At 37.1% G+C, this 26,306-nt stretch overlaps 1 protein-coding gene across 3 annotated transcripts in view; it reads left to right on the top strand.

Annotated features, from left to right (window-relative positions):
- USP12 (ubiquitin specific peptidase 12) overlaps positions 1 to 26,306 on the top strand; it is a 134,334-nt gene that overhangs the window by 81,652 nt on the left and 26,376 nt on the right. For all 3 annotated transcript variants that reach the window (XM_056794703.1, XM_007495253.3, XM_056794704.1), the window contains 2 exons: positions 9,982 to 10,195; positions 15,280 to 15,509. In XM_056794703.1, the coding sequence (XP_056650681.1) occupies positions 15,297 to 15,509 (213 nt within the window). In that variant the 5' untranslated portion in view covers positions 9,982 to 10,195; positions 15,280 to 15,296. The remainder of the gene's footprint in view (positions 1 to 9,981; positions 10,196 to 15,279; positions 15,510 to 26,306) is intronic.

Raw genomic sequence — 26,306 nt, 5'->3', positions numbered from 1 at the left:
TCTATTTTGTTTGATTTTTCAAAGTGCCAGCTTCTTGTCTTATTTATTAAATCAATAGTTCTATCACTTTCAATTTTATTAATTTCTCCCTTAATTTTTAGGATTTCTAGTTTGGTTTTCTGCTGGGGTTTTTAATTTGATCGCTTTCAAGTTTTTTGATTTGCATTTCCAATTTATTGATCTCTGCTCTCCCTAGTTTGTTGATATATGCACTCAGGGATATGAATTTACCTCTGATTACCTCTTTGGCTGCATCCCAAAAGGTTTGAAAGGATGTCTCGCCATTGTCATTTTCTTCGATAAAATTATTAATTGTTTCTATGATTTCTTCTCTAACTAAACGATTTTGGAGTATCATATTGTTTAATTTCCAATTAGTTTTTCATTTGGTTTTCCATGTACCTTTACTGATCATTATTTTTATTGCCTTGTGATCTGAGAAGGCTGCATTTATTATTTCTGCTTTTCTGCATTTGTGTGCTATGTTTCTGTGACCTAATGTATGGTCAATTTTTGTGAATGTGCCATCTGGTGCTGAGAAGAAGGTGTATTCCTTTTTATCCCTATTTATTTTTCTCCATATGTCTATTAATTCTAATTTTTCTAAGATTTCATTCACTTCTTTCACCTCTTTCTTATTTATTTTTTGGTTTGATTTATCTAAATTTGATAATGGTTGGTTTAAGTCTCCCACTAATATGGTTTTACTGTCTATTTCTTCCTTCAATTCTCCTAGTTTCTCCATTAGAAATTTGGGTGCTATATTATTTGGTGCATACATGTTGATTAGTGATATTTCCTCATTATCTAAAGTCCCTTTTAACAAAATATAATTACCTTCCCTATCCCTTTTGATCAGGTCTATTTTTGCTTTGGCTTTATCAGATATCATGATTACCACTCCTGCCTTCTTTCTATCAGTTGAGGCCCAGAAGGTCTTACTCCATCCTTTAATTCTGACCTTGTGGGTGTCAACCCGCCTCATGTGTGTTTCTTGAAGACAACATATGGTAGGGTTTTGGATTCTAATCCATTCTGCTATTCGTCTACGTTTTATGGGTGAGTTCATCCCATTCACGTTCAAAGTTATGATTGTCATTTGTGGACTCCCTGGCATTTTGATAGCCTTCCCTAGTTCTAACCTTTTCTTCTTTGGCTCTACCTTTTAGTCCAGTGATTTACTTTAAATTTGTCCCCCTTGTCCCCTCCCTTGATATGTTTCCCTTTTTGTTCCCTCCCCTTCCCCCCCTATTTCCCTCACCTTTTGTTTTCCCTCCCTCCCTCCCCCCCTTGGTTTTCCCTTCTCCCTACCCTTGTTGGGTAAGATAGAATTCAAGATCCCAATGGATCTGGATGTTTTTCCCTCTCAGAGTTGATTTCCCTGAGAGTAAGGTTTAAGTAAAAATTCTCTTCCTTTCCTTCTTATAGGAGTTTTCTTCCCCTCCCCTTCCCATGTGAATCTGTTTGTGAGAACGATTATTCTATTTGGTCTTTCTTTTCCCCCTATTTACACCTTACATTTTCCCTACATGTTAGTATACATAGATTGATATAAATGTAGTCCTTATAGAAGAGAGTTTGAGTAAAAGAAGAAGATAACATTTTTTCCTTTTCCCTTTCCTTCATATTTACCTTTTCAGGTATTCCATGCTCTTTGATTTTCGATATAGAATTTTCCACAGAGCTCTGGTCTTTTCATTGCAAAAAGTTGGAAATCTTCTATTTTGTTGAATGCCCATACTTTCCCTTGGAAGTATATAGTCAGTTTTGCTGGATAGCTGATTCTTGGTTGAAGGCCCAGCTCTCTTGCCTTTCTGAAGATCATGTTCCATGCCTTACGATCATTCAGAGTAGAACTTGCAAGGTCTTGTGTGATCCTGATTGGCATTCCTTTATATCTAAATTGTCTTTTTCTGGCTTCTTGTAGGATTTTTTCTTTTGTTTGAGAGTTTTGGAATTTGGCAATTATATTCCTGGGAGTTGTCTTTTAGGGGTTTAGTGTAGAGGGTGTTCTATGAGCTCTGTCAGTGGTTGTATTGCCCCCTTGTTCTAGAATCTCTGGGCAATTTTCTTTGATTATCTCTGGTATTACGATGTTAAGTTTGGTGTTTATTTCTGGCTTTTCTGGAAGTCCAATTATTCTTAAATTATCTCTTCTCCCTCTATTTTCCAAATCTGTCACTTTGTCAGTGAGATATTTTATGTTGTCTTCTCATTTCTTGGTCTTTTGGCTTTGCTTTATTAGTTCTTGCTTTAAAGCCTAGTTTTCTTTTACAGGTTGGTCAAACTGGTTTTGTAGATGCATGAATTTCTTTTGCATTATTTCCCACTTTTCCTCCCAGAAGGCTTCCATCTTTTTGCTCATTTCAGGTTCAAATTCTTCATTGGTTTGTGGAGAGTTTCCATTTCCTTTGTAAGGTATCGGAGCGTTTGCTCGTGTGTCCTCTTCTATCTCTTCTGTGTTTTGTATTTTTGCTCCATAAAATGTGTCCAAAGTCACCCCCTTCTTCTTGTTTCTTTTGGAATTTTGGGGCTTTTGTACTTCTGTGTAGTTTGCCATCTCTATCTGAGTTGGGGGGACTAGCTTTTCTTATCCCTGTCTGGCGTTCAGAGGTTTTAGCCTTAGGCAGATTGTCCGTTCTATGCAGTTGTTATTCTGTCTTCCTGGGGAGGCAGGAATTGCTGGTGTGTCCCTGTTACTGCCCTCCTCTCCTCGGCACTCTCCTGATGCTTCTCCGTTGCCTTACTTCCACGCTCTGAACCTAGGTTGGCCCTTGTTCCTGTGCCTTAGCCAGTGAGCTGCAGCACTCTGAGGGGGGAGGGGCCACGGCTTCCTGGAGCTCCGAGGGCTCCTAATGAGAGTAGTTTTCCCTTGGTTGAATTTAGTATGCCTTGAGGCAGGGACTTTTTTCGTGAGACTCCAATGAAAGGATCCAGCCAGGGGGTTACAATCCCCCCCCCCCCCCTCTCTCTCTGTTTCCCTGCTGTCTGGGTGCCCCCTCGACTGGGTCAGGTTGTTTTCAGGATGTGGCCTTTAGAATAGCCGGCTCCCGAGGCCCTTTTGCCAGCCCTGAGGGTTGCTGTTGTTCCAGATGACCCTGCTCTCTGGGGGGGCAGGGGCCGCTGCTTCCCAGAGCTCCAAGGGCTCCTCCCAGGGGGTTAAGAGCTCCCCCGTCTCTCTCTGTTTCCCTGCTGTCTGGGTGCCCCCTCGTTTGGGTCAGGTTGTTTTCAGGAAGTGGCCTTCAGAATAGCAGGCTGTGGGGCTCTGAGGTTGCCTCTGCTGCCTTGGACTCGGACTTGGCGCTCTGGGCTGGGGGGGGGGGGATGGGTCCTAGGACCTTCCTTCTGCCTACCCCTTAGGTCTGAGTGTTCTTGGGTTCTGGCTTTTGGGGGGGGGGCATACCTTTTGATTCTGGTCCAGGTCCAGGAGGAGGACTCCCGGGGTCTATGTTGTTGATCGTTTTGAATTTCGGTGTCCTAGGAGCATTCGGTTTGAGATCGGTAAGGAAGGGTTTCAGGAGATCTGGACTTTAGCTTTCTCTAAGCCGCCATCTTGACTGGAAGTCCTATAGCAACTCTTTGGTGACAGAATACTGGAAAGTAAGTGATAGCTATATGTTTGAATATTGGTTAAATAAATTGTGGTATTTGAATTGGGATTGGAGAACTTTTGTCCATGGAAAGACATAAACTGATTTTGAATAAACAGTAGCAGAAGAACAATTTATACAGTAACAGTAAAAACAAACAGCTTTGAAAACCATAAGAACTTTGATCAATATTGTTACCATTTATGATTCTAGAAGATGAAGCATGATACCCACCACAAGAAGTAATGAATTTAGGGTACCAAATAATTTGCATTTTGCCATTGGGGGAATTTGTTTTGCTTGATTGTATGTTTGATACAAATGTTTTATATTTCTTTCACTTTTTTTATAATGGGTAGGGAGTGGGAGTGAGAAAAAGTGAATTTCTGTTGATTTTTAAAAGCGAGATATGGGGAGTTTTACAAATGTGAAATGCATCCATTTTCACATATTTCTGTATTACTAGTTTTACTTAGTAGTTTAATTTGTTATATCACACCTTGCTTAGAGTAGGAATGTTCTGCAAATATTAGTAATGCAAGAACAAAACACATCTATAAAATTTTTTTTAATGATACTATGATAGTGAAAGCAATCTGCTGCAGAAGAAGTTAGGAGATGATACCAAAAAGGGCCCAACTCTTCCTCAGAGGACATGAGTGAAGGAGGAGATAGTTGAGGAAAAGTCCTAATATAGGAGAGTAACTGAAGAGGGAATGGCCTTTTTTTAAATGGTAAAGTGTGAAGTAGAGAAAGTAGAGGTATGGGACCTGTGGGACATTGAGGAGAGGTTTGAAAGAGTCCTTTTGGCAGGCAGGGTAGTGAATTGATTTAGGAGTAGTAGAATGATTGCCTTGCAAAATGGAAGATCTAGTTGAACTTAAATAACAGAAATTTGATGTGGATCCAGTTAGCCTGGTTTTATTCTATTTCTGTTCAGCAACATGTGAAATAGATGAATATTTGGAGCATTCCAGTGTTGTGGTTTAGTCAGATGTGATTGGCTATAGGACAAAGGAGCAAAGAATTTGAGAGAAAATTTTGGCCAAGTTGTCAGATACTCCCAGAACCAGATTAAATTGGGAAGTACTTGAGAAATTTGGCAATATTAATTAAATTAAATTGGGAACTATTTAATAAAGTAAGTAAAAATGTATAATACATTTTCGTTTTCTAAGTCAATATGTGGCCCACAAAGGATCCTTGAATATGGCATAGAGGCCCCCATTTCTTTTTGAATTTGACACTACTAGATTGCAACATAGAGTTGAATTGGTTCACTAGAGGTGGAGGTAAAGAAGAAAGGAGAAAGTAGCTGGTGTAAGAACTGATGGATAGACATAATAGAGGGGCATGTTAAAGGGTAAAGAACAAGATGGAATGATAAAAGTTTATGATAATTTAAAGGAATTTCAAAGTTGAATATAAAATATGAATTTGAGAATAGAACATATGGGTGATGACAAACTGAAGTGAGTGAACATTTATCCCTCTATGTAAATTAGTTATAGAAAATGAGTAGATTAATTATTATGGGCCAAGTAGGGACCCTCAGAATCAGTCATTCTTGGTCCAGGTAGTGGGCTGTGAAAGTAGAAAGAGTAGGGATTGTCATTTATCTTGTATCCCCAGCATTTAGCAGGTTACTGGCACTTAATAAATATAGCAGGCATTTAAAAAATGTTTATTGGCTGACTACTGGTTTTTGGTAATTTGGTAATGTGGGAGAAGAGCATGTACCTAGCAGACAGGGAAATTTTTTAATTTTACATTTTAATTTTACATTCAGCCATTCTGAATTAAGAACTCATTTAATTCCAAGATGACTTTTTTTTATTTCACCTTTCTGAGATGATATACTTCTTTCTTTTTAATTTTAAGGAAATTCTCTGTTTTCTTTCCCTCTTGGACTATATTTCTTTCCACTTTCTCACTCTTCTCATGTTTGACAGTCCTACTATGAATTTTTATATTGGCATGAGGCAGGATGAGAACTGTAGAATTTCAGAGGTAGAAGGAGTTTTTTAATGCCTATATTTTATATATCAATAATTTGAAGTGTCAGCATCCTACTCCATTAAAAATCATAAGACTTGTAGGAAATAGAAAATTTCTCCTCAAGATTGGCATTGCCTGATTTAGAACTTATAAGTAAGACTGATGAGTTTTAATATAACCTTTAGAAGGGAAGGGTAACAAGTACTGACATATTTTATAGAGGAGAAAAAGAGAATACCTGAAGTTTAAAATAGTTACTGAATGAGTAATGAGTAAAATCAAGTTAAATGAGGGATATTAAAATATTTTGCTAAATGAGATGAGGACAGCACAGGGTAGAGGGGAGAGAAGCCTATTCACACAGAAGAAAACCAGGATGTTATTAATATGTTGAGGCACAGGAAAAGACTTTGGTTTCCCTTTACTTCTGGCTTTAAAGTACAAAAAAAATCAAAGTTTTATATTTCCTGTCAGTGAGAAAGTAAACATTCATTAATCATTTGGGAAATTTTCTTTAAAGAATAAGGATAGCAAAACTGAAAAATATTTAGAGAAATAAAGGGGTTAAACAGTTACTAAAACCTGTTGGTCATCATCCATATTCAGACTCATTTTTCCATAATCATTTATTCACTAAGTATTTAATATCTGGTTTTTGCAATACTCTGTGGTCATTTTTGCTAATATTCTTTGAGTTCAGTCTGATATCATTGTCTTGTTTCTCAGTAGTCTTGTCACTATTTTCAGGATTCACTTTTTCTAACCAGTGTGATTATTCCCTTAGCACTTACTACTGTCTTTACTTAATACAGTCATTTACTTCTTAAAGAGATGAAGTGATTGCTAGCGTACTAGTCTTGGTGTCCAGAAAATCCAAATTCATCTCATCTCATATCTCAGCTGCTTGACTTTGGGCAAATCAATTAACCTCATCTGTTAGTAAAACTTACGTATCAGAGTTGTTGTGGGAGGATCAAATGAAACAAGCTTAGTAAAATTCCATGTAGAAATTAAAGTAATATGGAAACATAGTTACTATTTCTTAAGTATTTTGTAGAAATATTGTGTTATACAAGGATTTCATTTTGTTTTTTGCCTACTAGCATTTGTTGTAATAATATTTGACCTGTAATTACCTAGTTCATTGGTTTTGTTTCATTTTTTCATTCTCTTTCACTAATGACTAAATAAGAGAGAGAATGTGTGTTTATACTTTTAAATACACACGTACATGATGAGAGTTGGACTTTAGTAAAATCACTTTGGTAACTGGAGAGGATGGATTGTACTGAGGCGAGATTTGAGGCAGGTGTGACATGATGAGAATCTATACCAGGTTAATAACTAGATGAGTGGAGAGAAGAGGGTATAAATGACAGATGATGTGAAGGTAAACTTTTTTGGGGGAAAAGATAAATAAGTTATTTTTTGGACAAGTTGAAAGAAGACCCAGGACAGAATATTGAAAGGACACTTATGGTTAGTGGGACTGACCTGGAGGAAGATCCAACAAAATTGGACAGCTAAGAGGTGAAATATGAAGAGAGCATTTTCCTAAAAATCTAGAAGAGAGAGACTATCCAGGAAAAGAAAATACTTGACACTGTCAAGGTTGACAGGTCAAAAAAGGATGAAGATTGAGAAAAGGCTATAAGATTTGACAGTTAAAGAGAACATTGGTGATTTTGGAGAGAGCAGTTTCAATTTTATGATGAGATTGCAAGTAAGACTGCTGAGAGTTAAAAAAAAATGAAAGAAAGTGGAGACAGGTTTAGATTTCTTTCTCAAGGAGTTCATCCTTAGGAATAGTGCTTATTATAGTTTGGTTTTACTTCCCAAACCTTTTGCAAAGTGGTTTTCAGATTCATCACTTAATTGAAATTGCTTTCTGAGATTACTTTCTGAGATTATCACTGATCTTTTAATTGTCAAATCCTGTGATCTTTTGTCAGTTCTCATAATTTTTTGACCTCATTGCATTAACAACTGTTGATGACTATACTCTGTCCTCCTATCTAGATATTCCAACCTTTTTAGTTTTTTGTGCTCTTGTTCCTCCTTTATTTCCTTTCTGGCCATTTCTTAATCTCTTGGGGTAGATAATTATTTTTGTACTATCTTACATGTGTGAGTGTACTATACAGATTCTGACTTGACTTTCTCTTTTCATTCTTTGCCTTTTCTTTTCCCCCCAGAGGCCTGAGATACCGTCTCCCTTCCAAACATTAGGGATCCCCATTTGTTCAGGTGAATTCACATTTCCTACCTCCTTTATATTATTAGAAAGGAAAGCCTCTCAAGAATTCCATCTCTTGGTTTCTAAACTCTTTCCAGAAAGGAAAATAGTTGTCCAAACCATTCTAGGGGAAAGGAGATTGGCTGAATTTAGGGTGCCCGGAATTTTCCCCTTGATGTTTAGAATTTCCTGCAATAGGAGAAACCTTAATGATTGTGGGCAGGAAATGGAATAAAGAAGAGCTAGATGGATTGTTAACACAGACTGTTTAAAAATAGTCTTTCCCTACCAGATAAGTCTTCCTGGAGGTTGGACTGGAAAATGACTAGACTCTGGAGAGCATTCTCTAGGTCAGTGGTATCAAACCTTTTAGAGATCACATGCAGTGCATCCCTGTGTGCCTGAACACACATATTCTTTCATATAGTCATTAGTGACTAAGAATGAAAAAATGAAACAAAACTGATGAACCCCAGGTAGTTAAAGGTGAAATGCTATTACAACAAATGTTAGTAGGCAAAAAACAAAAGTTTGTAACATTAGTTATAAATTAGATCATAAATTAGATTTGGCAATTACATTGGTAACTTAGAAGTTTTATTTAAATAATGATTTTAGAAATTGTTATGACTATTTAAACTTTTTGTTACTTTATAGTTTACTTTTTCTAGTTAATGAAGTATCAGGCACTTATGCTATATGTCAGATACTACTAAGTGTTAGAGATATTAAAAAATACAATCCCTACCCTCAAGGAACTCCCATTCTAATGGGAGAGACACCATATAAATACTAAATTCTTAGAAGATATATATGGAGTAGATGAAAAGTGAAATCTGAAAGAGGAGATCACCAACCATAATGATTTCCTGCAGAAAGTTGGCTTTCTGCTGAGGCTTGCAGGAAGTCAGGGAAACCAAGAAGTGGAATCTTAGGGAGTAAAGTATTCTTGGCACAAGAGGACAGCTAGTATAAAAGCATAGAGACTGGAGAAAGAACTTAATAGTTAAGGACCTTCAAATAGTGCAATGTATTAACACAGACACATGCACAGAGTGGAGTAAAATGAGATTACAAGGATGGAAAGTGGGGATCAGTTTGTTAAAGACTTTAAAGGCCAAACAGAGGACTTTATATGTGGTACTAGAAGAACCCTTAGAGCTTATTGAGAAAGGGAACTATGCTTTAGAAAAATAAATAGCTCACTGGTGACAATTAGAGTAGGTTTGAATCTGAGAGGCCACTTAAAAGCTATTCTAATTTGAGTGAGAAAGGATGAAGACCTAGTTTGTGAACTAAGGTTATGGCAGAGTGTAAAGAAGGGAACAAATTCAAGATATTTGAATGTCATAGGGATGAGTTTTGACCATAGAATTGAATATGAGTGGATGAAAGTGAGGCATCTAGGATGACACTGCAGTAGTAAGCCTGGTATGATGGGATTGCTGGGATGATGGTGGTGACCTAGATAGTTAAAGGGAATTTCCAAAAGGGTTAAGGTTTGGGGAGTGGTAAGGTGAGGAAGAAGAGGTCAGAAAGATGGGGGGAAATAAAATTCTACTTTAGACAGTTTGGTCAGTCTAAACTTGTTAAATGTTTTAAATGTAATATTTGAAAAATTCATACTTTATGTATGTGATAAAATATTTTTATTGACACTACCTAGGTTCTAGGTTACAGGGAATAAATAAATGTAAAAGTAGTCATTGAATAAGGATATTAGCTTAAGTATATTTTAACACAAACCCTTTTTTATTTTATCATCATTTGCTGATCATGAAAATAAATGCAATAGATAAACAAAGATAAGTAACCTGTCTAGAGTCTGAACTTTAAAACAAGTGGCTGAAAATTCACTTGGAGAATTTGCTGTGTTTATAGAAAATAATTGTGAATCTTGTTGAAGATAAGTTATAAAGTGTTTTTCCCTTTGGTGTGTGACTGGTTTCTTTTCTCCGAATTTTCCTATTTTCAAGTACTGTGTTTATGTACCTGAGATCAACAAATCCAGTATGTCAATATCCTTTATTGCTGAAACTCACATTTTTGCAACTTCTCTGTGCTTTCCACCCCTCTAAACCCAGACCTAAGACAATGTCTTTTGGAGAACTACTTTAATCATTGTAACTAACAGAGACTTTTTCCTTTATGTTTTAGTTTGGAAACACCTGCTACTGCAATTCAGTTCTTCAAGCACTTTATTTTTGCCGTCCATTTCGAGAAAAAGTTCTAGCTTACAAGAGTCAACCTAGGAAGAAAGAGAATCTTCTTACGTGCTTAGCAGATCTCTTTCACAGTATAGCCACTCAGAAGAAAAAGGTTGGAGTAATACCTCCTAAGAAGTTCATAACAAGGTTACGAAAAGAAAATGGTAATTCTTTTATTTCCCGTATAACCATGTCTATTATAAACTAGTTCTACAAGGTCCACATGCTTGAATAAAAATTGTTTCATGCTTTCAGGATATTTTAATTCAGATTTTATTTGACTTAATTACTAGAATTTTGCATATACTTTAGTAGAATGAAAATTTTGTCTAGTTTGTGTATTTTGTGACATGTAAAAGTTTCAATAATAAAAATATGTTCGTTTTAAAAAATCATTTAAAAGTCAGGTGATGGTGTTTGTCGATATGATCATAGGATTTAGAGATGATAGCAGACTTGGTATTTGAAATCAGATCTATTAAATAATTTCATTGCATTTTACACTGCACTATGATTCCTCATCTAGTCCTTTTCATTTAAATTCAAGAAGTGTTCAAGGTTTAATATTTTTAAATTTGGCAAAGTTCAAGGGCATATGGGATTTTGACTAGACAAGAAGTATAAATGTTGCTCCTTTTTCTTTTTCTCCTTTATTTACTACTTGAACTACATATTATAGTAGAAGCGACTTGAAAATGAATTAAAATCTTCTCATTATATAATCCACATCAATTTAAATTCCCTTTGGTATTAGTAAACAGCTTGCATTGAAAGAGAAGACTAGAATTAGGGATAATTTGTTTTATTTTCACTTGATAATGAGCACAATGATTCTATTTTGGCTATTTTGTTTAACAGAGTTAAACAAATTATATTTAGTTTTACAAGTGAATTATTAGTTCATAAGATAGAGACTTTGATTCCTATTAATTTATTCAAGAAATATTTTTTAATAGGTGGAGATGGCACTTGTAAACTTCTGAAAGCAGTATTTTTTTAAAGATAGGTTTCCTCATAATTTCATTATTTTACCTTTTACATTGATTTTTATTAGCTGCCAGGAAATATAGTCAATAATGATAATAGCCAACACTTATTTATATTTACACATATAAATAAATGCTGTTATATTTCCCATTTCACAAATGAGGAAAATGAGACAGACAAAAACTAGAATCATAGATTTGAACTTAAGACCATTTGGGTTCAAATAATGCCTCAGATATGTATTATCTGTGTGATCGTAGGCAAGTCATTTAATCACTTTGATATCTAATTTCCTTGTCCATAAAATGGAAATAATAACATCCATGTGGATAAAATGAGATAAATATAAAAATATATAACCTTTAAAGATTATATAAGTGCTCGCTACTGAGCTACTTTCATTATTAACTTTAATTTCAAAAGGTGTGTTTTAAAAAATTGAAGGTGTTATTCATTTGATTTTTTTAAGCCCCCCAACTACAAATAGCATAATAATATTTGTAACTGTTTTGTGATTGTATATTTTGTATTTTGCTTTCTGCATATAGGAAAATTATGGAGATAAAATCTATTTAAATTAGGACCTTAAAATTTCAACTAGGTCCTTCCACTTCCTTTGGCAGAAAGAATTTTTAAAATTCTAGGGATTTGCTTTGCTATGCATATATCTTTATTGTCAGTAAATTCTTCTTTGCCTATATATGGGAATCTCTCATATATACATGAAGATTTTTGTATAATCAACTTTAGTCAACTTTAGTTCTCATTATATTGTCAAATGTCCAATATTCTTTAGATTTCTTCTTAGTATGACCTATTTTGAAATAGCTAGTTGCAATGAGTTCTTTGTGATAATTTGAGTTCTGAATGTTTAATTCACAGCAAAGGAAGAATGTTTTATTTGCATGGGGTTATAGATGCTGCTGCTCCTAATAAGCTTTGACCTCTATAGATATATACTGTGTTTGAAATAGATTCTGAAATAACATTGTCATCAATTTTACAAGTGTTTATTGACATTATAATTCGGGTGTTTATTTTTTTTTTGTTTTTCCATTTAATTTTTCTTTTTTTCTTCAGTTTCATGTAAATAAAACATTTTAACATTAGTTTTTTAATATTTTGAGTTCACAATTTTCTCACTCTCATCTTGCCCCTGTGAATCATGCAAAACATTTCCAAGTTGGCATTGTTGCAAAAGAAAAGACATAGTATTGATTTTTCTCAGTAATCCCTGATGAATAATAGTTGGGTAAATATCAGTAGTTAGACCCAGGCTATGATGGAAACTAATGGAATGCTGATTTTTGTATTATGTGAATGCTTAATCTCTCCCTCACTTCCCTTTCTGCATATTCTGTATTTCTTGCAGAAGAAATCAGTACTCGGTACAGTACTTGATAAATATTGATTGATTGAATGAAATCACACATATGCAAACTCCAAATTGGCATTATGCTTAGAATAATCCCATATAAATAGTATTGGAACACATTCTCAATTTTGAAACAAACATAGTAGAACTGATTGCAGTTTTAAATCTAAAAAGAGGTATTAGTACTCTAAATTTTCACATCATTATTAACCCTTCTGTTGTCACAAACAAATCAGTGTAACTCAGCATATGTTTGACATTATTTTGTGATTACATAAAACTTCATGTGGATGTTGCCCAGGGAAACGGGAGGGCCCCTTCATTCTACTCTTGGATCATAGTCTCTCCATAGACTCCATCTGAATCTGCTTTTAGTTACCTTTTTTTCAAATCCAATTAATTTGTACCTGTTGTCAATTTTTAATATTGAGCAGTGAAATGATTTCTACTTGTTCCAAAAATTATCCTCTTATTTTTTATAACTCTTGGCTATAGGATATGTCTATATATATTAAATGTTTATATAGATAATATGTTAGAATCCACATACATTTGGCATAGCACAGTGAAGAAACTCATGTTGTATCACATTTACCATCTACCATTATTACAGTTAACTTAAGGTGTCTTGTCAAACTAGTTGGGAAACAGCAGACTAAAGCTAGCTTTGTGAAAAGAAATATTAATTTCAGGTCACAAATGTCCTCGTTTGTACTACTGGTAATTCTTGGAAAAGCATAATTTAAGATTATGACAAATCTTACACAACTCGTGAACAGAAAGCAAATGGGCAAATACTTGTGCACTTACTATATGCTTGAATGTGGTAGATACAAAGAAGTCTAAGAATTGTTGTCACCTCATTTGGAGGGATATCATCATATGAAAGTTAAATAATTCCATAAGTGTATAGGAGGGTTTTTATAGAAGGTGATAAGATTTTAAAGACTGGATAGGATTTGAATAGATGGAATTCTAGATGAGCAAGAATACAAATGGGAAAAGGAAATGATGGGTTTTGTAGATAGTGAGGTAAATGGTCCATGGGTTTCACCAAATTTCCAAATGGGTCCATTATACAAACAGGTTATGAATCTCTGATCTAATCCAATTCCTTCTTTTTTGTAGATGAGGATAATATGGTCCAAAGATCTGAAGTGATTTGCCCCAAATCTCACAGCCTATTTAGTATCAGAAAGTCTAGTTCTAGGGTCTAAAAACCAAGTTTTCTTTTCTTTTTCTTTTTTTCCAATTTAAACATTATTTTATTTGGTCATTTTCAAACATTATTCCTTGGAAACAAAGATCATTTTCTCCTCCCCCCCCCCCCCCCCCAACCCCTCCCATAGCCGATGGCGTGATTCCACTGGGTATCACATCTGTCCTTGATTCGAACCCATTTCCATGTTGTTGGTATTTGTATTAGGGTGTTCATTTAGAGTCTCTCCTCAATCATATCCCCTCAACCCCTGTAGTCAAACAGTTGCTTTTCTTTAGTGTTTTTACTCCCACAATTTGTCCTTGGCTTGTGGATAGTGTTTTTTCTCCTAGATCCCTGCAGAATGTTCAGGGACATTGTATTGACACTAATGGAGAAGTCCATTAAATTCGATTATACCACAGTGTTTCAGTCTCTGTGTACAATGTTTTCCTGGTTCTGCTCCTTTCGCTCTGCATCACTTCCTGGAGGTTGTTCCAGTCTCCATGGAATTCCTCCACTTTATTATTCCTTTTAGCACAATAGTATTCAATCACCAACATATACCACAATTTCTTCAGCCATTCCCCAATTTGAAGGGCATCCCCTCATTTTCCAATTTTTGGCCACCACAAAGAGCACAGCTATGAATATTCTTGTACATGTCTTTTTCCTTATTATCTCTTTGGGGTACAAGCCCAGCGGTGCTTTGGCTGTATCAAAGGACAGTCTTTTATTGCCCTTTGGGCATAGTTCCAAATTGCCCTCTAGAATGGTTGGATCAATTCACAACTCCACCAGCAATGCATTAATGTCCCTACTTTGCCACATCCCCTCCAGCATTCATTACTTTGCATAGCTGTCATGTTAGCCAATCTGCTAGGTGTGAGGTGGTACCTCAGAGTTGTTTTGATTTGCATCTCTCTGATTATAAGAGATTTAGAACACTTTTTCATGTGCTTATTAATAGTTTTGATTTCTTTGGCTGAAAACTACCTGTTCATGTCCCTTGCCCATTTATCAATTGGAGAATGGCTTGATTAAAACCCAAGTTTTCTATTCCTATGCCAGTTCATCTTCTATTATATCAAGCTTGCTTTAATAAGCAAAGAAATGTTTAATCAGATATAGCTTTTGTTCCTTGTTCATTGATCTCAGTTTTGTGACTTTTAATCAGTTTGTACCTCTTTGTACCTCAGTTTCCAGAAGAATTTAGATGATTAATCTTGTTTCTAACAATTCCTGTGATTCATTGTCTTTATGATAAGGTGACTGCATTATTTATGAATTTGTAAATAACATGAGACTGCTGTGGATTGTAAAGTGTATTGTCTGGATAATAGTTTAATTTCCATTAAAAAAAAAGGGATTTTTTTAAATGAAAATTTCTATCATAGACAAAACAAGTTGAGGAAGAAATATTTTAAGCATCTATTATTTTTTTGTCTCAAGCAGACTATCTCCGTTATCAAAAGACTTATTCACCTCCCCTTTCTGTTTTTTGGATAGGCATTCCTCTTTTCAAGAACTCAAGAATTATTTTAATATACAAATAGCTATTGCTCATGCCTGACCAGATAAACTGTTCTGATGAATACTCAAAATTTTGTTTCACTGACATTGCATATTTATATGAAGCTACCGTCCCTTTGTTAATAACTAAATATTATTTTGTCTTCATGTTGTAGAACTTTTTGACAACTACATGCAGCAAGATGCACATGAGTTTTTGAATTACCTACTAAATACAATTGCTGATATTTTACAAGAAGAGAGAAAGCAGGAAAAGCAGAATGGTCGTCTACCTAATGGCAATATTGACAGTGAAAATAACAACAGCACACCAGACCCAACTTGGGTTCATGAGATCTTTCAGGGAACATTAACTAATGAAACCAGATGTCTTACTTGTGAAACTGTAAGTTTCTTGTTCAATTTTTTAAAAGTTTAGAAAATTATCGTGGTTTTTTTTTTCCCCCACATTTTGTTGATAGAGAATGAGGTAAACTTGAAAATTGTAACTTATCTTGAAAGATAAATACAAGTATAAGATCAGCTATTTCATATTCTTTTTATAATTGCAGTAAATTTTACATTTTAAAATGCCATTGCCCAAGACTTTTTAAATATAGCAATTTTTTAAGCAATAATTCTTTTGAGACCACAGATAAGGTTTGAAAAACTTTGGTTTTGCTTGCTAAAAGCATCTGATGTTTACTGGAAAAATTCTCATTTTGGTTAACATTTTGAAAGTATACTTTCAACACTATTTCAGTTTATTAAGTTTTTTTCCTGCAGCTAAAGCATTTGTATAACATAAGTTAGTTAACTCTCCATTTATAATAACATATGAAGCTTAATGAAAGATATAGTGGCCTATGCTTGTGTATTTGATTTGAACTTTTAAACTTTTTTATTTCTACTCTCATTTTTGCTAGAATTGGGTTTAGTTACCCCATTGGGTTTTGTTTTCAAATAAATTATTTGTGTTGCACAAAGGTAGTGTTATTTAACTTTTAAAAATTGGTATGTTCATATTTAATTGTTGATAATTTTGAATGGTTATCTATAGCTCCTCTAAAGTTACTATTTTTTTTTAATGGAAGTTTTGGGGAAAACCAACTTATATGTACTTGTCAAAGAGAATGAGGTAATTGAAATAATGTCACTTTTAGCTACTACACAAATGTTAAATTTTATATTGACATATTTCATGTTAAAGTGTAGCAAGCAATATAATGGTATAGTTCATCTCTGCCATGAGATTATACTATCATTGACAATAGTAGGTCATGCTAATGTGTGAAGATACTATATAAGTACTAACTCAGATTTGACCTTATGCATCTACCATGTTATCATTAGGCTTTACTTTCAGTTGGAATAAACTTATATTAGTCTCACTGTTTACTTTGACTTGAACTTTGTTTTCCTTGGGAAGAAAAGTGATTATAGGGGCAGCTAGGTGACTTTCTGGATCTGACCTCGAGATGAGAGGTCATGGTGTTCAAATGTGGCTTCAGATACTTCTTAGCTGCCTAACATTTACTGCTTTTCTGCGTTGGAACAAATACTTAGTATTAATTTTAAGACAGAATAATAGGATTTAAAAGGAAAAAGTGGATGTATTTTATGTGGGAGTTTTAGTAGATAATATCCCAATAATTCTGACCATTGCTTTGGTCCTTCTCAGAAGTTCTAAAGCTTGCTATGTAACCTAACCCAAATTTAAGAAAGTTTGAAATATCAAAAGGGTCGAGCAAGGAGCACAGGGGCTTATACAAAGACAGTAGAACAAGCTAGTTTTATTGAAGAGAGTTAGGCAAAAAAATGAGCAATTGGAGAGAATGATAGAAATACAAAAAAATGAAGAGCAATTGGAGAGACTGATGGAAATAGATAAGAACTTCTGTGTTCCCTGGTGAAATTGTGCTCCTTAATGAGGCCCCAGAGAAATGGAATACTCTTTCCCAAACTAGTAAAGAAAGTCTGTTGGGTTTTTATAAGATTTTTATCATGGTACTAAGCATGGGGGAAGGCAGTACGGATCTGGGATCTTGTGTTGATTCCTCCTCGTGGGAGCTGAGAATTCCTTGGGAAATGTAGGCTAGTTGATATTGGAGCCTGCAACAAAGAGACTTATGTCCTTTATTGTTGATCTTATTCTGTTGGGATGACTCAGGGTTTTTTGGTTTGTTTTGACATTTTCTGGGACTTCTTCCTTTAGCTAGTTTGGGAGGCTTCTGTATTCGACTGGAGTTATTCTTTGTTTGGGGGCCCACGGGGCCAGCAAAACTATTGGTCGACAAAATGAACTATATTTGGAAAATGTTTAAAACAAAATAAATAAAAATAAAGTATAACATAGATAATGTTAATTTGTATTTGTTCAGAGGAAGATTTTTTAAAAAATTTGTACTTATTGTTACTGAAATAAAAACCGAGAGGTTAATTTCATATGTGAAGCTTTTACTTTGATATATTGAGTAATATGTATATATGATATTTAATCATGGCTAAGACCAAAAAAGTCACTTTCTGCTTCATAAATTAACAGGTTATGATAGGAACCTCACTATAAAAAGTATAGTCAACTGAATTAACTTATTAGTAGATACTTCATGTGAACTTTGTCTTAACTGGAGCTGAAATTGTTGAGGCATTTGAGTTTGTAAAGAACAAATTATAGTTCTGTTTAATTAAAAATTTGGGTTCTTGTAAGCTACTCTTTGAGTAAGTAGGCAGCTAGTTAGCACAGTGGATAGAAGGGGCGGACTGAAATGAGAAAAACTTAAATTCAGATCCACAACATTTGAGCCAAAACCAATTATATGCAAATTTCTATGTAGCTGATTATTTGGAGGGAAGAGTTTGCACAAATCTGAAATTTCATAAAAATTTCACACTAAAAAAGATGTGAGGATGCTAAATTGAATAAAAAATATATTTGACTAATCTGGGACTAGACCCCATGTCTTCTTCCTGTGAGTATTTCTTTCCACTGTACCCCACTTCCTTTTTTCTAATTAAAGTCACTGAGACTTGTTCTTGTTCAGTCATTTTCAGGTGTGTCTGACTCTGTGATTCCATTTGAGTTTTTCTTGGAAAATACACTGGAATGGTTTGCCATTTCCTTCTCCAACTCATTTGACAGATCAGAAACTGAGGCAAAAAGAGTTATGTAACTTGTCCTGGATCACATAGGTTTCCTGATTCCAGGCCTAGAGCTCAATCCTCTAGCTGTCTTATCTCAGAGACTTAAGATTGAATTTATAGATGGCCAGTGAAGTTCCTGATAATTCCAAAATTCTGTGATTCTTTGAGAGAAGTTGTGTGAACAATAGACATCATTTTTGCTTCCTCAGATAGAAAACGGAGTTGTACATTTCTTTAATCTTATTCTGGATTATTTAAATAAAATATTCTTTAATATTTCCCTTAGTTAATTGAATATAGAGTTTAAAAGTATAGTCTGGTACAAAGATAATGCCATACTCTTCAACTTAGATCCCATAGCTTTGGAAAGCCTGCTCGTTTGGACTATGGGTAACATCCTGGTATTACTTTCAATTTGGTGACAATATATCAGTTTATTTGGTGGTAGTATTTATGATGAAATGACTAAAACATATAGATAGAATAATAACAGATATCATATCAGATAAGTAACATGTGGCAAAATATGTGTCGGCTATTTTTAATTGACAATCATAATTGCATTTCATTTACCTTGTTCGATTGGTGAAAGAATTTTCCAATTAACTGAATTTTCTAATTGAGAACAAATATTTTTGTACTCATAGTTGGTAAAAAATTATATGACGTCCCTTGAGGAAATTTTCTAGGATGTTACTTTGAAAGCTCTGGAATATAGCTTCCTTTCTATTGAAAATAAGAAAAAAAATAGATTTCCCAAATGTTTATTCTTTCAACTTCAATGTATATAGTTTTGACTCTATCCATTTAAAATATTAGTTATAGTAGTAGTCTCTCTGTGTCTGAGAATGACAATTGTCTTTGTGCGTTTTCATCTACGGTGTACCCTCATATGGCTTTGGAGTCCAAAGACTGAGGCGCAAAGTTTGTGACACATGGGGCATGGAACACCAGTTGTTACGGGAGGTGAGGTTGTGGCATGTTGTCGGTGTTCACGTGCAGCGGCAAGATGTCAACATCACTCATCTTCAAAGGTGGTGGCGGCATGGTTAATGTGGGTACATCAGCTGCTTCTGTCAAAGGCAGCGAGTTCTAGTTGCTTTGGTGTAATGCCAGCCCACTTCAAGTTTGACTTTAGCTGATCCTTGTATCTTTTCTTTGGTCGGTCTTGTTTCCTGAGTCCAGCTGACAATTCACCATAGAATACCTGTCTTGGTATTAGCTGTGGGTCCATGCGGATGACATGTCCAGACCATCGTAGCTGGGTTTTGAGGACCATTACTTCGATGCTGGTAGAGTTGGCTCTGTCGAGGACTTCCTTATTGGTGATTCGGTCCTGCCATCAGATCCTCATGATTGACCGGAGAGAGCGTTGGTGGAATTGCTCCAGCTGTTTCATGTGCTTCCAGTACAGTGTCCATGTCTCACAACCATACAGGAGCGAGCTGAGGATCACTAGCTTGTACACTTTGAGCTTCGTCGCAGTGCTTACACCTCTGTGTTGGAGGACTTTGGAGCGCAGCCGCCCGAGTGCCTGGCTGGCCTTTTGGATCCTGGCATTAATCTCGTGGTCTAGGGACCCGTCGTTGGCGATGGTGCTGCCCAGGTACTTGAAAGTGTGGACATTAGAAAGCTGCGTGCCGTCGATTGTAACGCACGGCTTGTTCGTTGGCCTCCCTGGTGCAGGTTGGAACAGCACCTGTTTTGCTGAGGCTGACAGTCAGGCCAAACAGTTTTGTTGAGGTGGAGAACCTGTCCACAATGGTTTGGAGATGATTTTCTTGGTGGGCCATGAGAGCACAGTCATCTGTGAAGAGAGCTTCCAGGATGAGTCTCTCTGTTGTCTTGGTTTTTGCAGTCAGGCGGCGAAGGTCAAATAGTGAGCCATCCAGTCGGTATTTGATGTAGACACCCGGGTCTAGATCCATCACAGCATGTCGTAATACTTGGGTGAAAAATAACTTGAATAGTACCGGAGCGAGGACACAGCCTTGTTTCACGCCATTGGAGATGTTGAAGAGATCAGAAGTCTCTTCACCAGATAGGACTTCCCCTGTCATGTAGACATGAAAGAGCTGGATCAGTTTGACAAATTTTGCTGGGCAGCTGAGCTTGATAAGGATCACCCACAATGCGTCCCTGTTCACTGTGTCAAACACCTTTGTCAGGTCTATGAAGACAATGTAGAGACTCAGGTTCTGCTCAAGGCATTTTTCCTGCATTTGCCTCACCCAGAAGACCATGTCGATGGTGCGGCAATCTGGTCAGAAGTCACATTGTGATTCAGGCAGGTTCTGCTCTGAAACAGATGGCAGGAGTCTGTTGAGTATAACACAGGCAAGGATCTTTCCGGCAGTGGAGAGTAGTGAGATGCCTCTGTAGTTGTCACAGGCTGCTTGTGAGCCTTTGTTCTTGTATAGGGCTACGATGGAGGCATCTCTGAGTTCTGGGGGCATGTCTTCCTCTTCCCATATGCTGGTCAGCACTATGTGGAATGCCAGGAGTGCCTTTCCATTTAAGGCCTTGTACACCTCAGTTCGGATCCCGTCTTTACCGGGTGCCTTGCTTGCACTCATTTGTTTTATGGCTTTTTGGACTTCCTCTATTGAAGGAGGGATGTCAAGTTGTTCAATGGAGCGGTTTTGGGGGATCTGGTCAAGGGCACTTTGGTCTACTGAAGAGGGTCGGTTGAGAAGCTGACTGAAGTGTTCTTTCCACCTGTTGCTGATGCCTTTTTTATCTTTTATGAGAGTGTCACCATCAGAGGATAGCGAGGGAGTGGTGGTGGGTTTTAATGGCCCATAGAAAGTCTTGAGGTCACTGAAAAATTGTTTGTAGTTTTTCGTATCCGCAAAGCACTGGATTTCTTCTACCTTTTTTTCCTACCATCTGTCTTGCATCTTCCTGATCTCATACTGTGCCGTGGCTTGGAGAGACTTGAATCTGTCCTTTTTAGGAGCACGGTTTGGGTTATTTTGCCACTCCATAAAGGCTTTGTTCTTTTTGCTCAATAGGTCTTCAATAGCAGTGTTGTTCTCGTTGAACCAGTCCTGGTGGTTGCGTTGTTTGGGGCCTAGGACTGCCTTTGATGTTTCCTTCAGTGTGTCTCTGAACTGGTTCCATTTCTCTGTTGAGCTTCCAGTGAGTGGTCCCTTGACACACAGCTTGTCATCCAGGCAGGACTGGAATGTTTGCAAATAAGATGGATCTCTAAGATGACTCACGTTGTAAAATGCGCGAACTGTCTGGGCCGTTTTGGATGGAGAGGCACAATGCACATTTGAAGAGTTGCTCTAACCAATCAGTGGTCTGTCCAGCATTCAGCTCCTCTCATGGCTCTGGTAATCTGTACATCCTGGATGTCTCGCCGGCTTACAATGATGTAGTCAATGAGATGCCACTGTTTTGATCGTGGGTGCATCCACGTTGTTTTATATTTGTTCGCCATTCTGAACACAGTGTTCGTGATGGTGAGTTCGATCTCTGCGCATTTGCTGAGTAGCAGTAGGCCCTTGTTCATTTTGCCCATGCCGTATTTGCCGAGCACTCCTTTCCATCTTTCATGGTCCTGGCCAACGCGGGCTTTGAAGTCTCCCAGTAGTATCAGCTTGTCATTTGTGGGCACTGAGTGTAGGACGGCAGTCAGGACAGAGTAGAACTGCTCAATGGTCTCCTCTGTGCTGTCAGTGTTGGGGCATATGAGCTGATGATTGTGGCATACCAGTCTTTGCTGAGAGGCAAACAGATCTTCATGAGCCTCTCACTGATGCCCACAGGCAAATCTGACAGCTGTTTGAGCAAACTGGTCTTCATAGCCAGGCCAACACCGTGGATTCTGTCTTCATTTGTGGCTCTACCTTTCCAGAAGAAGGTGTATCCAGTGGTGGGTTTGCTGAGTGATCCCTCTTCTGGTAAGCGTGTTTCACCTAAGGCTACGATGTCGATGTTATATTGCGCCAGTTCTTTACCGATTAGAGCTGTTCTTCTCTCAGGTCTTGGGGTATTCTCTCTATCAAGTAATTTCCTGATGTTCCATGCTCCTAGTAGGAGTTTCTTTGTATTTTTTCTTTGATTTCGTCCTCTTAAAGGGATGACCCGCCAGCCGCGGTGTGCTGAAGGGGTGTTTGTAGGGTAGGCAATGTTTGGGACACCTTTTCTAGTCCCCTCCCTTGATTAGGGTGAGCAGTGCTGTCCTAGAGAGGGCTGCTCAGTTGCCCAGGATGCTACCGAATGTCTCTGCTGCCCTACAGAGCCCAGCGACCACTGGTCCGTGGGCTGCCTACGTGCAGGATCGTGACTACAACTGCCAGTGGTCACCTCCACCTGTTGTGTCGCCACTCCCCCATCGCCGCAGGTCTTGAAGAGGTAGATCGGGTTAGGATAGATGAGTGTGCACAAAGATACTTGTGTGTGAAGGAGATCTAAGTGGAAAAGTTGATGCACAGAGACAGTCCCACTCTCTCGGCGTTGGAAGCCTGGGTCCAGTGGCACGAAAAATTGTTACGCCTGGGGACTTCCTCAGCTGCATTGGATGGCCGTGTTGTCCTTTGTGCTCCAACACGCCCTAAGCACTCCACAGTGCTTTGCTGCGTTGCCATCTCAGCCGTTGAACCTTGTTGGTTTCATCCGCCTGTTCCGCCGAAACAGTCTTCACATGCTGGGTGAACAAAGCCCTGGTTGACCAGGGGTCGACAACCCGATGGCTAGCCTCACAACGTTTAGCCGGCTTGTCGAATTGGTTTTCCGGGGTGTGGCCGCTGCCGCATGCTAGCAGCTACTGGGAGTCACAAGTGAGATCTGGATGTCAGGTGGGTGTCAGAGGCTGGAGAGCTGCCCTAGGAGGGCACGACAAGCCCTCCATACCAGAGATACCACCCCTTCCTGAACACCCCATACACCCCAAACTGTATTAAAAAACAATAGTCAAAAGACAGGGTGTTTCTTTTCAGAGGCATTTTTCTTATAGTTTCTTTCAGAGTGACTTCAGAGTCTTCTTTCTATTCAGATTTTGATCTTCCTGTCTTTGACTTAACATCCTTGAAAGTATTCTGGTTACTTAAATGCTGAGTAAAGAATGTATTTGTTTTACATATAACATAATGAAAATCCATTTAAAAATCCATTGCTTTTAATAAGTTCTTTATTTCTGCCCTTTTCAGGCTAAAATAAATATGAACTACCTGTGTATATCATACTTGAATTAATTCAACAGACTTTTTATTAAGCACCTACAATGTACTAGGCCTTGCGGGGATACAAAGATTATAAAAAATGACAATTCTAAGAATGAAGTACCATTACCCTATTACAACTGTTGATATGGTACCAGTTTAATAGAATTGCTGAGAGGTATTTCTATGAAAAAAAAGCAAGACTCAAACTTAATTATAGCAAATATAACATGAACTGTATGTTAAGGTTGTTTTTAATTTGTATAGTCCAATAATAACACTCCAGAAGCCTGTATTATTGGGGAATGAAATTTTCTGGATAGTTGAATTTTATAACTAACTGAATTAAATAAAATTCATGAATTTATAATATATACATGGAAAAACAACCTGATATTGTGGTTAGATGAATTTTTGGTTAATCAGATTAATTTTTTAAATCTTTCTAAGATTTCAGGATATAGTTCAACACCATGCAAGATAGGTACTTGTCAAATTACATACTTCTTTTCAATCTGTGTAACCTTGAACAAAGCTTCCCAACCTACCAGAAGAAGCCTTTTTGCTAATCAGATGACCCAGGTTTAAACCCAATTCTGTTACCCAATATCTTGGAAAGGTATTTTGACCTTGGAAAATTTATTCAACATCCCTGATTTCAGTTCCAGCATATTTAAACTGGACTAAATTAGGTCTAAATATGTAATTAGTGAAAGAGGGCTGGAAATATAAGTTGGAAACAGATTGCAAAGATTTAAATGCTGATCTAAGAAATTTGTTTTATCCTCTATTCTATGATAGAATAAACAGTGATTCTCCTGAAGGTTTTTGAAAAACAGGACAATGGCACAGTCAGACCTATGTTTTAGAAAGGTTTTGACAACTTGATCAGTTGGAAAGCACAGAAGTTTTTTGAGTCAGGAGACCAGTACAATAATCTAAGCCTGAGGGCTTAAACTAGATTCATAAGGTTTGAGCAGAAAAAAAGTACCGCTATAAGATATATTGGACAAATAGAATAGATAAGACTTGGGGACTGATTGGCTGTGAAGGAAAGGGAAAACAGATCTACTTACCAGAAGTTGGTAATTGAAATATGGATATCATAGAGAAGGAAAGAAATAGAGAAAGAAGAGAAGAGAACCAAGCCTTAGATGACAAATATATTCAAAGTGAGAAGAGGAAAGTGAATCAAGGAAAAAGTAAGTTGAACTTACACTAGATAGAAGGAATCAGTAGTCAAGTTAACAAGTATTTATTAGGCACTAACTGTGTGCCAGGTGCATGAGAATATGAAGAAAACCAGAAAACAATGACTGCTCTCAAGGAACTCACAATCTAATGGAGGAAAACACATGTAAAAATATCTACAGACAAGATCTGTAAAGGACAAATTGTAGGTAGTCTTAGAGGGAACTCGCTGAGATTAAGGAAGACTGGATAAGGTTTCTTAAAAGGTGAGAATTTAGCTGAGACTTTAAGGAATCCAGATGATGAAAAGCAGTTCAAAGCAGGAGGAGTTGCCAGTAAAAATGCCTGGAGTCAGGATAAGGGAGTGTCTTGTTCAGGTAACATCAAGGGAACCATAAGAGGGAATGGTCAGTGAAACAAGCTCCTGAAGAAAGTAGAATGGGGATAACATCGTGATATAAAGTGAAGGTTTAGCCAGGAGAATAGGGCACATCATCCTTTGAGATGAGAACAAAAGAGGCCTAGAGGATAGTGTGATTTTAAGATGTGGGATGAGGTAATGGGCTCTGGATAGATGGTCTTGATTTTATCTGTAAATGGGAGGCATGGTCTTCTTCAGAGAATAGGGTGGTGGGGTTGGACTAGAGGGCTTGAGAAGAATGTTCCAAACAGCTTCTAGAAAGATTATATGCTGACCCAGAATTAAGATTTAGCAGAGCAAGAACAGTGAAGAATCAGACAATTCAAGGGAGAATGAGAGTACCTCATTGAACTGGTTAACTATATAGTTAAGATTGTAGGAGAGCAAATGAGATCAGAAAAGGAAAGGAGCAAAAGACCTGAGATGAAGGCATGACCAAAGAACATCTGGGTAGAATGAAGTAGTGGAAGGAGCAGTGACCAGGGTAGACTGTGCCTTTGGTCAAGAGGAACTGGCATCAGTTCTCAAACTTCACATTTAGAGAGGGGGAAACAGGCACAGAGAAGTATTGTGAGTAACACTGACTAGTGGTAAGACTAGAATTAGGATTCAAATTCAAGTCAAGTCCTTTGACTTATCTTCACTGCTCTTTTCACTGTGCCTGCTTCCTTGCCCTTGCTATTGAGAGAGGTAATCAGGTGATTGGGAAAGGAATACTATGTGTTTGTGTGGGGTTGTGTGTCAGGAAAAATTAGGACATGGTGCTGAAAAGTTGTGTGATCATCACAAACATCTTTCTGGAACTCTGTAACACCACACCTTTGTAACTCATCTTTTGAAAATATCACAGAAAGTTGGAAGTTACCATACAGATTCATTTTACAGATGAGAATCTGAGACAGACACAAAATGACTTGCCCAGATGCCCAGAGCCTAGTAAGCATCTAAGGCAGGATTTGAATTTGATATTTTCCCACTCCAGATCCAATATTATCTCTACTGCTCCACCTTTTGTTGTTCAGTCATTTCAGTCTCTTATGACCCCTCAGCAAAGATACTGGAGGAGTTTGTCATTTCCTTCTCTGGCTCATTTAACAGCTGAGGAACCTGAGGCAAATAGGGGTGGGTCTACGGTACTCTTTTTGTAGCCCCTGCCCTGGATCCTGAAGTTAGCCTATTCCCAATAGTGAAACCTAGTGCAATGTTGGGGGGAGGTTGACCAGCACTTCTTTGTGTGCAGTTTTGCTTCTGGTTCTTTCTCAACTCTCTCTGCCTA

This window comes from Monodelphis domestica, chromosome 4 (genome assembly GCF_027887165.1).
Source record: "Monodelphis domestica isolate mMonDom1 chromosome 4, mMonDom1.pri, whole genome shotgun sequence".
Lineage (NCBI taxonomy): Eukaryota > Metazoa > Chordata > Mammalia > Didelphimorphia > Didelphidae > Monodelphis > Monodelphis domestica.
Note: the sequence above shows the minus strand (reverse complement) of the source record. Positions and strands in the feature narration are given on the sequence as shown.